We start from the raw sequence: 16825 nt of genomic DNA, 5'->3' as shown, positions 1-16825 counted from the left end.
TTTCATGTAGCAGCATGTGTATCTCATGCACTTCCTGCCTTACACGTGCTTAATAGGATTTTTTTTTCCAATTACATGTAAATAAAGTTTTGAACATTTACTTGTACAAGATTTTTATTTCAACTTTTTTTCCATCTCTCTGTCTCCAGGACAGCAAGCAATCCAGCAAAAGTTATACGTGTACAGTCATAATAAATGTTTTCACATTAGTTAAACTCATGTACTTTTGTATATTACTACTAAAGACAGGTATATCTTGTTTTAGAGCAGTCTTAAAGGGTCAAATAACAATTTACTGAAGTTTGTTTTTCATTTTTATTTCCTATTTGTGAAATATTAAGAGATAATCACATAAAATCTTTAGATTTTAATACTCTGAAATGTTAATAGTTGAATAATTTCTAAGTGATACTGAATACAGTGAAAGCAAATTGTTCACAGGGAAGCAGCTGGAGCAGCTGGATTTAATGTTTTGCGGTTAATTCATGAACCATCTGCAGCTCTCCTTGCTTATGGAATTGGACAAGATTCTCCCACAGGGAAAAGGTAAATTATATTAAAGTTATATTCTCTGAGAAAAATGTTTACTTACTGGCATTTGTATCTAAAGTTATTGTCACTTAGGAGCAAGGACTTTGTGGTCCTTTTGGTGAGAATTTTTCTAACAAGTAATCCCTATAATAAGTAGGAGCAGAAGTATAAAATGAGAATTCAGCAATCCTGGCTAATCTTATATTTCCCTTCCTTGGATTTCTCGTCTGTACTTTTTTTTTTTTTTTTTTTGAGGAAGAACTGGATATTGTAGGTATTACCAAGCTTCTTCTTGGTGCTGAAATTCTAATTTACTCCTAATCAGTCTATAGGTCATAGGCACTTTTTAATAAATTTGGCTTGACTTAAGATTAAAGAAAAATCAACATCAGATTCTGGGACGTGTTTTAATGGTACAATATTCAAAAGAATCTATGTTTATATTAATTGTTGAGAATAGTTTGGGCCTGATTTAAGCAACTGCAACCGTATCTATTCAGATATCTGTCTGAGCCAATGGGCCAATTCTTTTATCTCACTCATCTCACTCACTCAATAATAAAATAAAAACAAAATATATTATAAACTGAATATCAGTATCAGTAAAATACTTGGAACTAGATTGGCACTAGATTAATATATATTAACATGTTAGTATATATTATATATTATGTATATGTTGTTATATATAACATGTTGCGTTATTAATGATAAACATATATGGCACTAATTTACTCTGATCTTTTTAAATTATTTAGTTTAAAATTGTATTTATAGTTTAGCCAACAACCTGACATTGTTATTGTAGTAGTGGGGTTTTCCATTATACTTTTATTAGTATTAGCCCTTTTATTTTTAACTATGATATCATATAGGAAGATTCTCGTGAAAAATTTTCTTTTCTGCTGGAGATGAGATTTCTAGATTTTATTTTACACAAACTTGTATTTACTTATATTACATTCTCAATCAATTTAAACTATTCAGAATAGAAAACACCACTTTTCATCGTAACAAAGTAGAAAGAACACTGGACACAAAAGGTCTTGGTTTGGGTCTTATTTTTGCCTCTCTCCAGCTGTATGATCTTCTGCACATTCATCCAAAAAATCTTATTTTGAGATAGTAGCTCTTCCAACTCTAAAGTACTGGTTCTTTTTTTTTTTTTTTTTTTTACACGAAAAAGACTAACTTTGCTTAAATTCCTCACAGTCTACTCCTGAATATATTGTTCCTCTACTGCTCATATAAGCCAGTTGATTGGCACATATGTCTCCAAAGCTGAAGAGCTTCTTGTCCCTTTGAGTACCTCAGAACATTCCTTGCTAGTTTCTGACTCTGAAAAAGGAGGTGTAAAGCTCTCTGTAGCCTAAGTTTAAATGTCAATTGACTGGCATCTTGATGTTCCCAAATCTGTTGAGGGAATGTGAAATTCTACTCAGCACTGAAGACTGTCAGATACTTACTACAAAGTTATTTGTAGGATAATAATCAAAACTAAGAATAGTAGATAGCAATTACAGTCAGTTTTTTCATTTGTAAAATATGAATAATATTCTATTTAAATATAAAGTTGTCATGAGGGAAACATTTTGTACTTTTTTCTCAATAATAAAATAGTAATTCTTGATAACTCATGTATCTTTTAAAATCTTTTTTTTTTTTTTTAAAGTAATGTCTTGGTCTATAAACTTGGAGGAACATCCTTATCTATTAGTGTCATAGAAGTGAACAGTGGAATGTACCGTGTTCTTGCAACAAATACTGATGACAGCATAGGTGGTGTATATTTTACAGAAGCCTTGGCCCAGTATTTAGCTTCAGAGTTTCACAGGTAAGTTCTGATTATATGTATTTGTATTCCTTTTTGTCTGAAAGTATTATTTTAGCAATTTAAATTAATTGATATAAACTGCCATGCTGTAAGGAAGAAAGGATTTTCGTAGCTCTCAGACCCTGGACAAATTTCCTGAGTTCTGAACTTTAGTGCTCATTATCGCCAACTAGTGGAAGAACTGACAATCATTACTACACACCCTTAGCTCAGAAGTTCTATTCTCTTAGAAAAAGATAATCATGACATTTTTACTCTTTGAGTTTGTCTTAGGTGCTGTCAAAAATGTATCCTAAACTATCCTTGGGTTTTGGACAGATCTCATTGTAATGGGCAAGGGTAAAAATATTTGAATCTAATAAGACCTGCATTATGCTAGAACATGTGACAGTATTGTTGAAGGTACTTTGTATTTTGAAAGTGTTGGACTATTTTGTTTTTTTTTTTTAAATAACTTTTTATTGACAGAACCCATGCCAGGGTAATTTTTTACAACATTATCCCTTGCACTTACTTCTGTTCCGATTTTTCCCTTCCTTCCCTCCACCCCCTCCCTCAGATGGCAAGCAGTCCTGTACATGTTAAATAGGTTACAGTATATCCTAGATACAATATATGTGTGCAGAACCGAACAGTTCTCTTATTGCACAGAGAGAATTGGATTCAGAAGGTAAAAATAACCTGGGAAGAAAGACAAAAATGCAAGCAGTTTATATTCATTTTCCAGTCTTCTTTCTTTGGGTGTAGCTGCTTCTGTCTATCCTTGATTAATTGAAATTGAATTAGCTCTCTTTATTGAAGAGATCCACTTCCATCAGAATACATCCTCAAACAGTATCATTGTTGAGGCATTTAATGATCTCCTGGTTCTGCTCATTTCACTTAGCATCAGTTCATGTAAGTCTCGCCAGTCCTCTCTGTATTCATCCTGTTGGTCATTTCTTACAGAACAATAATATTCCATAACATTCATATACTACAATTTACTCAGTCATTCTCCAATTGATGGACATCCATTCATTTTCCAGCTTCTAGCCACTACAAACAGGGCTGCCACAAACATTTTGGCACATACAGGTCCCTTTCCCTTCTTTAAGATCTCTTTGGGGTATAAGCCCAGTAGAAACACTGCTGGATCAAAGGGTATGCACAGCTTGATAACTTTTTGAGCATAGTTCCAAATTGTTCTCCAGAATGGCTGGATGTGTTCACAATTCCACCAACAATGTATCAGTGTCCCTGTTTTCCCACATCCCCTCCAACATTCCACATTGTCTTTCCCTGTCATTCTAGCCAATCTGATAGCTGTGTAGTGGTATCTCAGAGTTGTCTTAATTTGCATTTCTCTGATTAATAATGATTTGGAGTATATTTTCATATGTCTATAAATAGTTTTAATTTCTTCGTCTGAGAATTGTCTGTTCATATCCTTTGACCATTTATCAGTTGGAGAATGGCTTGATTTCTTATAAATTAGAGTCAGTTCTCTATATATTTTGGAAATGAGGCCTTTATCAGAAGCTTTGACTATAAAAATGTTTTCCCAGTTTATTGTTTCCCTTCTAATCTTGTCTGCATTTGTTTTGTTTGTACAAAAACTTTTCAATTTGATATAATCATAATTTTCTATTTTGTAGTCTATAGTCATCTCTAGTTCTTTGGTCATAAATTCCTCCCTCTTCCACAGGTCTGAGAGGTAAACTATCCTATGCTCTTCCAATTTATTTATAATCTCATTCTTTATGCCTAGGTTATGAACCCATTTTGACCTTATCTTGGAGTATGGTGTTAAGTGTGGGTCAATGCCTAGTTTCTGCCATACTAATTTCCAATTTTCCCAGCAATTTTTGTCAAATACTGTGTTCTTATCCCAAAAACTAGGGTCTTTGGGTTTGTCAAACACTAGATTGTTAAAGTTATTGGCTGTTTTGGTGTTGGACTATTTTGATTTGATTTCAGCAAATCATGGTAAATGAAAAAAAAAAAACAACAAAAAGCTTAAATGTACAGAATTTTCCCATAAAGTAGAATTGAAATGAAAAAATGTTTTGTAGCGTTTCTGGTTTCTAGTCTTCCTTTATTTCTCTTCTAGGCTCTTAGTGGGGTCAAAATAGGAAATGGGCCAAGTAATAAAGTAGTTAGCAGAACTTGGAAGGGATAGTAAAAATTGGAGATGGGATGCCAGGACATCATAGAGATCTCAGATGTATGATGCTATCACTTTCATCTCTCTCTCTTTATTTTATTTTTTTTGTGTGTGTGTGTTCCATGATGGTTTACATATCAACAAATCTTCAAAAAAAAAACCCAATCCTCCAGTGTTCAAAAATAAAAGTGCTACATAACCTACTGTTTTTTCAACAGAGTAATTAATTATTATCAGTATTTCTAATATTTTTGATATGCTTAAGATTTTTTAAATGTTGTATGGCAGTGGACTGTATTCTGAAGTCTTTATTTTAGGCAAATAACAAATAAATTTATATACTATGGTACTTTGTTCCTATTTAAGCATCATAATAATCTAAGGAAAAAGTTTTATGTCTTCGTTATTTCGTGGATCTATTATTTTGTTGGTATGTGTTCCCTCCATTGATAAAGATTGAAACCACTTTATAGCTTAATGAGAGTTTTTCCAAAAACTATTGTGCTGCCTTAAGTAGTTGGCTTTTTGTACATGAACATTGATTACCATTATTATTCTTTCTGACAAGGGAGGAGATATGTTTGATAGAATGTACTACAGCATGACATTTTCTTTTTGACAAGTTATTTTAAAGAGAATACTCTGCAGCTTAATTGATGCTCGGTTTGGCTTCTCAGATAATATATCAAAAATCATATATTTGAGATTGTATTAAAGATTATAAAGGCAAAAGATGTAGGTTTCTAATTTTAATTTAGTATCTTTAACCCATTTGCATAACTTTATTTAGTCTCTTTATCTGTAAAAATGCTCATATCTATGTGAAAAAAGCCATTATGAGGATGAGGAAAAAAAATATCTGTAGCATAATTTGGCCAAGTAGGAAACAGTTCAAGGCACTAAATAAATAAGTTTCTTATTTGAATTTTTGAATTAGAGATTCTTCTTTGGGAGTGTTTACAAAATACATTTTCTTTGAAGAACCCAAAGGAATTGAAACCTAAAAAAGTGAACAATTCTGATATGTAATGTAGTAGAACTTTATCTCCCTAGGGTTTATTCTTTTTTTTTTTTTTTTTTTTTTTTAGTTAATGTGAATCTTGACTGATCCAGTGATTTTTTTTTTAAGCTTCAAAGATTTTGTTTTGAATTTAGGTCCTTTAAACACGATGTAAAAGGAAATGCCCGAGCCATGATGAAATTAATGAACAGCGCAGATGTTGCAAAACATTCTTTATCAACCTTAGGAAGTGCAAACTGTTTTGTTGACTCACTGTATGATGGTCTAGATTTTGACTGTAATGTGTCCAGGTAAGACTAAATAAAAAGGTAAATTCTATCGTGTTGGAGTATCTGACTTTTATGAATTAATTTTTTAAAATTAATTGAGTCATAGTAGAGACCATTCCTTTGTTTATTTTTGGGTAATGATTTTGTTGTACTAAATACTATGCCTTTTTATTCCACAGCTGAAGATAATTTGTGAAAAAGATTCCAGATTTGATCTGTTTTAACTTGAAGAAGTGAGATTCCTAGTTTGAAGTTCGTAAAATCATGTAGAACATATCAATTTATATAACACAATATCTCTTAAGTAATTTTGCTCACGTTGACAGAGCCTGCAGTGGTTCTCTGATAATGAATAGTTCCTAAATGCTGAGAATCCATAGTGATACTATTTTATTAGTCATCTGTCTTTGACACTATTGAACTTAACTTCTTGATAGGCATACGGGTAGCGTAAAGTAGGCATAAAGGGTAGTATACATACAATCAAATGATTTCTTTCTCATTTGTGTGAAATTTAGGAAATGGTTAACAAATGCTTGTTCCTTCACTAAGAGAATTCTTTTCATTAGTCTTCACAGGAAGACTTGGTCCTCTTTTGGGTAGTATATAAGCAAAATTGCCTATTCTGACTGAGTCTAATAATCCCTTTCAAGTTGTGGATTTGATCATTGAATGACTTGTAAGATGTCACTGAAATTGTCTTAGAAGGTGACAGATCTTAATGTTCTTCTAGGTTTTCAAAAGATTACACTGCTTTCATTGGTTATAAACTACTTTGAGTTCTTAATGCTCTTTCTACTATCTTGATGTGAAATCTTTAGATTCTTTAATGAATTGTTTGTTGATACATTGACCTATTGGGCTTTTAAGTGTTTCTCTTGTCTAGGCTAAAAGATTGATAGAATAGTTAATTATTAGCAGTATTACTAATATTTTTGATATACTTAAGATATTTTAAATGTTGTATGGCAGGTTTTTTTACTTACATTTTTATTTGAATTTGACTTTAAATATCTTCAAATATTTGTAAACTTGAGCTTTAAAAAAAACAAACTGCTTTTGCACTGTTGTTTACCCACTGTAGGCCAAGAACTTGCTTAGCTAATCAAATACTATATGCCTACCTCTGTGCTGAGAACTGGGAACAAGAAGAAAAATTGAAAATAGTCCCCATACTCAGGGAGGGAGCTTAAATTTGAATGAAGAAAACAAAATAAACATAAATGGCTATATACAAGATATGTATAGAATGATACAATGTAATCTTAAAAAGAAAGATACCAGCATATAGGGAGACCAAGAAAAGTCTTTTTAAAAGCTGAGTCTTAAAGTAAACCAGAGATTCTAAACGATAAATGCAAAGAGCATAAACATTACAGGAATGAAAGACAGCCTATGCAAAGAGATTGAAGATGGGAGATTGACTGTTATGCCTAAGGACTAAACATTATGCCCAAGAAACAGGGAATAGGCTGGTATGGTTGGACTCTAGAATGCCTTGAGGGGAGTGACTGGAAGTTTGAGGTGCTTTTAATGCCAAGCAGCAGAGGAGTTTATATTCCATCTTAGAGGTTGTTAAGGGAGTTTGGAGTTTATTAAATAGGAGGGTGACATACTTATTACAGTTTTTTCTGTTATAACAACTTAGTTTCCAATAATTATTAATTTAAGTATTACCCTTTCATTGTGTTTTCTATAACTAAACATTTTCATTTTTCTTCTTTTTTTATAGAGCCAGGTTTGAACTTATATGTTCACCACTTTTTAATAAATGTATAGAAGTTATCAGAAATCTCTTGGAACAAGTTGAATTTACATCAGATGATATTAACAAGGTAATTGCATGTTTCTCTTCCTAATGTGTTTCTTGTTATGTGGTATCAGCCTAGGAGGGAGTAAGGCAGTTATCCTCTCGATGCCAAGAGTATTAATATCTATTTAAACATTTTCCAGGGGCAGCTAGGATAGCACCTAAATAGAGCACCAGCCCTGAAGTCAGGAGGACCTGAGTTCAAATGTAACCTCAGGCACTTAACACTTCCTAGCTGTGTGACTCTGGGCAAGTCACTTTACCCCCATTGGCTCAGGGGAAAAAAAGGCAACAAAAAACTTTGAGTTCTTGTGAATTTTTAAAAATTAGTAGATTGTTGTATTTGTAATGCACACTTATAAGGCCCTTTGTTTTATCAGATACATAAGTCACTTCAACAAAGAATACATTCTTTCAATTTACTTAATATTTGAGCAGTTTATGTAATGACTAAGATTTGCTTTAAATAGCATTTGGATGGAGGAAGTTTGCTTTTAAGATCTTTTGGTGATGACTTAAAAATTCTGTTGATTTTAAAAGCTGTTTAAATTTGTGACAATGTGAAAATGTGTTTTTGAAAATGATTCTTAAAAAGGGCTTTACAACAAAAGAGAGTGTTGCTAGTGGAAAATTGTTCACTTTATATTATCTGCTGTTAAAAAATAACAAGTTTGTACAATACATTCCTGTATTCCACAAATTTTGGAGTTAGGAAACATTGTTTAATTTAAAACTAACAGATTCATTCATATGCTAGTGTTCTGTTCTCATTATCTAAAACTTAGTTGAATACCAATACCAATGACTTTCTAGGAGCTTTAAACAACCTAGAATTAGATATTTCCCAACTATTTGAATTCCTGCCTATTTACACTTGTACAAAGATAGTATGTGAATTTAATTTTTTCAATAAAAAGTATTGCATTCCACGAAGACTTTTGGGTTATTTTTTAGTCTATTATCACATAAAATTAAGGCAGTAATAATTTTTTTTTATATATTAGTGAACATATAAGTAGAAAAGAGCACTAGATTTAGGCTCAGAAATTTAGATTTGGATTGTTCCATTTTGATTATCTCTAGGGAAGACCCCTCCTTTTAAGTCTAGATAAACTTCTTTTTGTCCTTCAATGAACAAATTTATTAAGTGCCTACCATATGCCTGGTAGCTAAGCAGTGGGAGTACAAAGAAACTCCCTCCTCTCAAGGAGCTCAGGGTTAACTCAAACAATATAACTTCAACTCTGAACTAATTTAGCATTTCCCCAAATTTCTATCCTAACATGAAAGGGGCCCAGTGTTTATCAGTTAATTCTCTTCTTTGTCCCATTCACTTTTGAGATTAGTGACATACAAACTCAGAAGAGAACATGATAATGTTTCTCATGAAGACTATGTGCAGAATTTCTATATTGTATACCTTGGATGGGTCTTTTGTAACAAACTCCAAAAGGTTCAAAGATACTATGTTACCAGAGTGTTTTTTATACCACAGACCTGTATTTTGTGGACAAGTTCAAGGCCTTTACTAAGTTCTATCTAGAAAAAGGAACTTGTTAGTTTTATGGAGTTTTATGAAAGAAGTATCCAAAAATGAAAAATTTTAGTGCCAACTAGTAGATATTTTGTTATTCCTTTTAAATGTCCCTAGAAATAGAGGACTGTCATGGTTCCAAGGGTTAAGTAATCAACTAACCTAAAAGTGGGAATATGGGTCATATTGTACTTCTTCCCCAACGGGTAACAGACCACAGTACTTCATTCCAAAGCACAACCATACCACTCCCTTCATCTGTTATTACGAAATACTTTTCCATTCCATTCCCTCAAACTGACTTTACATTGCCCTGCAGTCTCCCAACCTCTTCCTTTCTCCAGCCAGTATTCACCCCCACAATGGCAGTTGGGCATTTGTAAAAGGAATATTGTAGGCAAGTCACTCTTCCCTTACTTCCAAATGTCTTCTTGCCCAGTTACCTGGTAAGAGCTCCAAATTCCCCCCCTTCTTTGTTTTTTGTTTTTGTTTTTATTTTTTTGAGGGACAGAGTTAAGCAAGCACAGAGTGAATTGTGGTTTATACTACAAAACTGATTATGTTGTCCTTTCCAACAAACTCACAATTTTTTTTTTGAGGATAGTCAATTTTTTTTACCTTGATGTCATTCTTGACTTTTTATCTTCGTGCCATTTGTTCAAACAGTTGCCACTCTTATTACATCTGCCTCCACAGCATCAGTCTCCTTTTCTATACTCATACAACCATACTCTCTCATCAGCTTTCACTTAGACTACTACAATAACTTCCTAATTGGTCTCTTCCCTCTCCAATCCAGCCTTTTATGCAGCTGATCAAAATCATTTTCTTAAAGTACTTGTTTGTCGCTCAGTAAATTTCAGTGGTTTTCTATTGATTCTGGGAATAGATGTGATTTAACTCATCTTTTAAAATGTTTATATATGCTTTATAATTATATACTTTATTAAAGTTATTTTATAACTTTAAGTTGTAACTAAGTTATTTAAATAAGTAAATAAATATACATATACTAATTTTTTTTAACTAATAAAGTACAAGATCAAAAAACTTTGAAGATTGTTGCCTTATTAGATGATGTTGAAAGCCACTTTATGTCATGTTGGGGATTTTAAATCACTGAAAAAATTTATAACTTTGTGCTATATGCTAAGATAAATACTTACTCATGTCATAAGTAATGGAAGGATCTGTTATTTCTAAGTATAATATAAAAGTAGACAGTAAAATAATGATGAAATTTATATCACAGTAAACATTTTAAAGTACTTCTGCCAAGTACAAATCAAAAAAAAAAAAAAAAAAGTAAATCAGAATTTATTTTCCCATAACTCAAAGGTAAAATTCATTCCACAATTTCTACACCAGTAAATTACTAATAATTTTGAAACTTTGTGATTTCTTTTGGTTCTTCATCCACCAGAAAACACTTTAATGATTTGAAACATTCTTTCACATAGTTACTGATAGTTTGCTATTCATTTTTTGAAAACTATTTGTTCATATCCTTTAAATCATATCTCTTGGTCTTATTAGTCTATTTATTTTGCATACTTAAACTTAGATCTGAAAAAATTGATATAGAGGATTTAACAATTTTTTATTTTTCAAGTATATGTAAAGATAGTTTTCAACATTCTTTTTTTTTTTTTTTAAATAACTTTTTATTGACAGAACCCATGCCAGGGTAATTTTTTACAACATTATCCCTTGCACTCTCTTCTGTTCCGATTTTTCCCTTCCCTCCCTCCACCCCCTCCCTCAGATGGCAAGCAGTCCTATACATGTTAAATAGGTTACAGTATATCCTAGATACAATATATGTGTGCAGAACCGAACAGTTCTCTTGTTGCATAGGGAGAATTGGATTCAGAAGGTATAAATAACCTGGGAAGAAAAACAAAAATGCAAGCAGTTTATATTCATTTCCCAGTGTCCTTTCTTTGTGTGTAGCTGCTTCTGTCCATCTTTGATCAATTGAAACTAAGATCTCTTTCAACATTAATTTTTGTAAAACTGTGTCTCAAATTTTTCCCCATGCCTCCCACATTTCCTCCTTCCCCAAGACAGCAAGCAATGGGATATAGGTTAAATATGTGCAATTCTTTTAAACATTTTCATATTTGTCATGTTGTGCAACAAAAAAGGAAAAAAAAACACAAGAAAGAAAAAAAAATGAAGCAAACAAAAAAAAAGTGGAAATACTATTCTTTGATTTACATTCAGTTTCTATAGTTTTCTCTCTAGATAGCATTTTCCATTCCAAGTCTGTTGGAATTGCTTTAAATCACCACATTGTTGAAAACAGCCAAGTCAGTCACAGCTGATCATTACAGAATTTTGATGTTATTGTGTACAATGTTCTTTTGGTTCTGCTCACTTACTCAGTATCAGTTTATGTAAATGTTTTCAGGCTTTTCTGAAATCAGCCTACTCATCATTTATTAGAGAATAATAATATCCCATTTCATCCATATATACCATAACTTATTCAGCCATTCTCCAACTAATGGGCATCCACTCAGTTTCCAGTTTCTTTCTACTACAAAAAGGGCTGTCAGAAACATTTTTGCACATGTGGGTCCTTTTCCCTTTTTTATGATCTCTTTGGAATGTCTCACTATTCTGTATAGATCAAAGAGTAGATGTATTTTATTTTTGCAGAAACTTTTCAGCTTCGTGTAATTTAAAGCATATTTTATTTTTTGCAAATGCAGTGCCCCTAGTTCAATTAACCTGTAGCTATGAAAGGGTTATGATCTGCTTCACTTCTAATTTTTTGTAATGATTTTTAACATTTAATTCACACACCACTTTTTCTAAGCTAGTTATGTTCCTTCCTTAGCGATTTTATTTCATTTTTTTAAATTTTCATGTATTCTAAGTATTTTTTTCCCCCTTTGGCAAGACAGAGTTAAGTGACTTGCTAAGTCACATAGCTTATGTGTCAAGTGTCTAAAGCTGAATTTGAACTTGGATCCTTCTATTTCAGAGCCAGTGTTCTATCTACTGTATCATTTGTAGATATTTTATAATTTTAGATATTGATACTAGTATTTCTTTGGACTTACTTATCTTTTCAACTTTAGTTCCTGAGCCAGAATTTTGTGCCAGCGCCATGTTCCACCCCATTACCCTTTTGTGCTGACATCCATCTCCTATAGTTAGGCCTTCCTTGGATTTTTTCAGGTTCACGGTGTTTAGATCTTCAGGTTCTCTTTGGAGTTTCAAATCCAGGTCCTAGGCTTTCAAGCCCCTGGCCTGAGATATTTTGATCAGGTTCTGTCATACTACATGCTGGTTGAAGAATCTTCCACTTCTGCTGTCTCCAGAAACAGAGCTTTTCAGGCTATATATTCACCTGCCACTGGTCCCACCAGAAGTCTCTATTTTCTGTTGCCTTCAAACTTCTTTATGCTCCTTTGTGCTTTTGGAGTAGAAGTCATTTACAGTACATTCTCATTAGATTTGATTTAGTGTGAACTTAAGGGTTTTCTATGTGGAAGCTGGCTGGCTGTTTCCTGAGGACTCTCTTTGGCTAAAAGTTGTTGTAGGTGATCCCTGATAACTTCTTTGTCTAGAAAAGTCATTACCACATAATTTCCTTAAGGAGATTGCCTAAGCTTTATATGGTTGGTCTTCAGACATTACCTACCAACAGCTATCAACAGACTCAAATGTGAACTTTAATGATATATATTAATTTATTATATTAATATTTTATTATTATTAAAATTAATTTAACAATATAATATTAAATAGAGTATTGTAAGGAACGTAAGAAATTAAGTATTTTTTAATACTAGATAACTACAAAATATTGCCTAATATATCATTTCATATGAAATGAAATACTGTTATTTTCTAATAACATTTCACAGAAATAGCTGGTTAAAATCAAGTATGCTTCTAATAAGGAGTTTTTAATACTTCATTACAAGATTAACATTGTTTAATTCTGAAAAACACATTTATTCAGACAGTAAGAATGAATGCTTTTTTCCAGGTTGTACTTTGTGGAGGATCAGCTCGAATCCCAAAGCTACAACAGCTGATTAAAGATCTTTTTCCAGCTGTTGAGCTTCTGAATTCAATTCCTCCTGATGAGGTTATTCCTATTGGTGCAGCTACAGAAGCTGGAATTCTTGTTGGCAAAGAAAATATTTTATTAGAAGAAGAACCTCTTGCTATTGAATGTTCTGCAAAAGATATTTTAGTGAAGGTATGTCCAACTTTTATAAGTTTTGTAATAAACTTAGTAAGTTTTGTTTATTGTGATTTATTTAATTTATTGTGTTAAAATAATGGTAGTCATGTGGTTTTTGCTTATTTAGGGAGTGGATGAATCAGGAGCCAATAGATTCACCATACTGTTCCCATCAGGGACTCCTTTGCCAGCTCGAAGACAACACACATTACAAGCCCCAGGAAGTATATCCTCAGTATGTCTTGAACTCTATGAGTCAATAGGAAAACATTCTACAAAAGATGAAAATAAATTTGCACAGGTGAGAATCCTGAGTTTACATGTTAATTAACAACTAATTTTTCTCTTTTCCTTCTAGAGAATTATCTTTCCAAAGTCACATCTATAATTTCATGTAGAGTAGCAAAAAATGCAAAATTGGATACTATATTATTCGTGGGCTACATGATCAAAAATAAGCAAAACAGTAATGGTTGGGTGCCTAGTAATTCAGAGAAGGAAATAAGTGGGAAGAGAACTGGGCCAATATTAATGACCTCAGATGTATACTCTTAAATCATAATTGGTAATTTAAAATGTGAACCCCAAATTTTATTTTTTTTTATTACAAGGAAGCAAATGCAAGCATAATATTTATCACTTAAGAGTTTAGTGAATGGAATTTATATTGCGACCCAAATTTAAATGTTGTTGAGAAGGTATAGCAGAAATGCACCATGTATCAAGAAATGCACTTCTGTCTCAATGCCTCTGAATTTGAATTAAGGAAGCACAGAGGAACATTGTGGTGTAATGAATGGATAATCATTTTCAAAGCCAGAAAAACATGGATGTAAGGTAAGGTCTGTCTGATATAAAACAGGCTGTATAGCAAAAGCACTTAACCTCTGAGTATTTTGAACAATTGCCTTTTTTTTTTAAATAACTTTTTATTGATAGAACCCATGCCAGGGTGATTTTTTTTTTTTTTTTTACAGCATTATCCCTTGCATTCACTTCTGTTCCGATTTTCCCCCTCCCTCCCTCCACCCCCTCCCCTAGATGGCAAGCAGTCCTTTACATGTTGAATAGGTTACAGTATATCCTAGATACAATATATGTGTGCAGAACTCAACAGTTTTCTTGTTGCACAGGGAGAATTGAATTCAGAAGGTAGAAATAACCTGGGAAGAAAAACAAAAATGCAAGCAGTTTATATTCATCTCCCAGTGTTCTTTCTTTGGGTGTAGCTGCTTCTGTCCATCTTTGATCTGAATTAACTCTCTTTATCGAAGAGATCCACTTCCATCAGAATATATCCTCAAACAGTATCGTTGTTGAGGTATATAATGATTTGAGCAATTGTCTTAAGGCTATACCTTTCTATTCCAGTCTACTTGGTAGGAGTTCCTCATCTGTGAATTACCTATAACAATGAAATCATAGCTTGGAATTGGAACTCAGTGTAGAACATATGGGTGAGAATAGTAAGACAAAAGCACTATCATTGTAATAGCATGCTAAAGGTAAATTTGCCAGATAGAAATTAGAGATGAAGCTTTACTAATACAAACTGATACAAGATAGGGAATGCTACCTGTTCATATATCATTCGAAATACTCATTCTGCTAAAATGCTAAAAGCATAGGATAAATTTTTGATTTACCATACTGATAGTGTCCTCTTTCAAAAGTAAAGAAAGCAGCATGAGGGAGGGACTGATATTCTGATTTTATTTATGACCAAAAAGGACCTTGTTGAAGAAATTCTAATAACCTCAGGAGAATGTGGCCATGTTTTATCTTCAATTTGAAGTAGCCAAAGAAGCAAACAGTCCATAATCAAAACATGTAACCCTAATTTTTATAGAATCATAAACTTTGAACCGAATAGGGAACTTAAAGGTTATCTAGTCCAGCCCCACATTCTATACAGAAGGAAACCAAAACCTGTTGAAGTTAAATTTCTTATCCAAGGTCACACATATCAAGTGACAAAACCATACCTTGAACCCAGGTGTCTGATTATAAATCCAATATTTTTTACATTACACCATGCTGTTGATTTCAAAAAGTTATGAAAAAGAATAGATGTAGTCTTGTAGACAGACATTCTAAAAGAAAAAATGGCTCAAGAGGAATGAGAAATAGGGTTCAGACAATACAAATGCTCCTAAAGAGGAAGAAAAGGAAGATGTGTAAAACAACTGCTGTGGTTTCATAGGAACCTCTTTGATAAGCCTTATAAAAAAAAAGTCTTATACACAAATAAGAATGAAGGATGCATTAATGCAATATATAGTGGCACAAAATACTAAGATTAGTTTCAGGAAAGCCAAAACAAAAATGAACTGAAATATACCCAAAAATATTATGAACCTTATAAAGGGCCTTCTTTTAAGTTATGTACAGGGCAAAAAAAATAGATTTAAAGAACTAGAGCCACTGTTAGTAACCAGTGACAGATGATGTAATGTAATAGATATTAAAACTCAAGTTCTTATATTAAAACTCAAGTTCTTATATTTTTTCCAAAAAGTCCAATTTATAAAAACCTTTTCAGAAAAACTTATCTGCACATGTAAAAGAGTATGACACAAAGATGGGTTTGACATGACAAAAAGAAAGTCATTTTTTTTTAAAGGAAAGCTGTCTGATGAAAATTTTAATTAAAGATATGCCATTAAGATGGAAAAGTGTATTTGATTACATCATGTAGATGCCTCTTCCATTTTTTTTCAGTACCAATAGATTGGTATAGTCTGATTTATATTCATCACAGAAAAATTCTAGCAGGTAAATTAGATATAGAGAAAAGCTAAACCAATGGCCCATTGTATCCAGCATGTTCAAAACAAGACAATTTTGGTCTTAGAAAAATTTGTTCCATCTAACCTGTACTAAGTATCTTTGTATGAAGTATTTATTAGGGTTGATATTTTTAAAGATGAAAAATAACACTGTTCCTGGCTTTAGGAAATCCATACTATAATAGGAAAAGGGAGAGATACACAGGAAAACTCAAGTAGACAAATAAGTATGATAAAGAGCAGAAAGTGATCAGGGTGAAGGGTTCCCATGTGTAGTACCATGAGAAATTTGAGAAGGGAGAGAGATCACTTTTTCATCTGGCATAAAGTCTTCCAATTGAGAATAGTAGTGCTGCAGATAACAAGTTAACTTATACAATAAACCTTTCAATATTTTACTTTTTTTTTTCTAAATGCAGTATATCCTTTTCCTGCAGTGCCTTTTAAAAAATGATTTGGTATTGAATTAACAATATTTTGATCTTCAGTTGTTCATCATGAAACCATATTTTTGTTACACTAGATTTTAAACATACCTTTGATAGTCTAATTTTTCAAATTTAGCCTTGGTAAGTTTTTTTAAATTAGTGTTTAAATCACAAGTTCCCAACCCACTAAAACCTCTCATCTGTTGGATAAATTTCTTAGCCATTTGTGACATGGTTATGATATAATATTCTTGTC

The 16825-nt window shown here is 32.4% G+C and overlaps 1 protein-coding gene across 1 annotated transcript in view; it reads left to right on the top strand.

The window, feature by feature from the left end:
* HSPA14 (heat shock protein family A (Hsp70) member 14) overlaps positions 1-16825 on the top strand; it is a 32751-nt gene that overhangs the window by 11771 nt on the left and 4155 nt on the right. The window contains exons 7-12 of the mRNA XM_051962089.1: positions 442-546; positions 2204-2365; positions 5667-5822; positions 7534-7636; positions 13152-13367; positions 13480-13653. Coding sequence (XP_051818049.1) covers positions 442-546; positions 2204-2365; positions 5667-5822; positions 7534-7636; positions 13152-13367; positions 13480-13653 — 916 coding nt within the window. The remainder of the gene's footprint in view (positions 1-441; positions 547-2203; positions 2366-5666; positions 5823-7533; positions 7637-13151; positions 13368-13479; positions 13654-16825) is intronic.

This window comes from Antechinus flavipes, chromosome 5 (assembly GCF_016432865.1).
Source record: "Antechinus flavipes isolate AdamAnt ecotype Samford, QLD, Australia chromosome 5, AdamAnt_v2, whole genome shotgun sequence".
NCBI lineage: Eukaryota > Metazoa > Chordata > Mammalia > Dasyuromorphia > Dasyuridae > Antechinus > Antechinus flavipes.
This window is presented reverse-complemented; position numbering and strand designations above follow the sequence as displayed.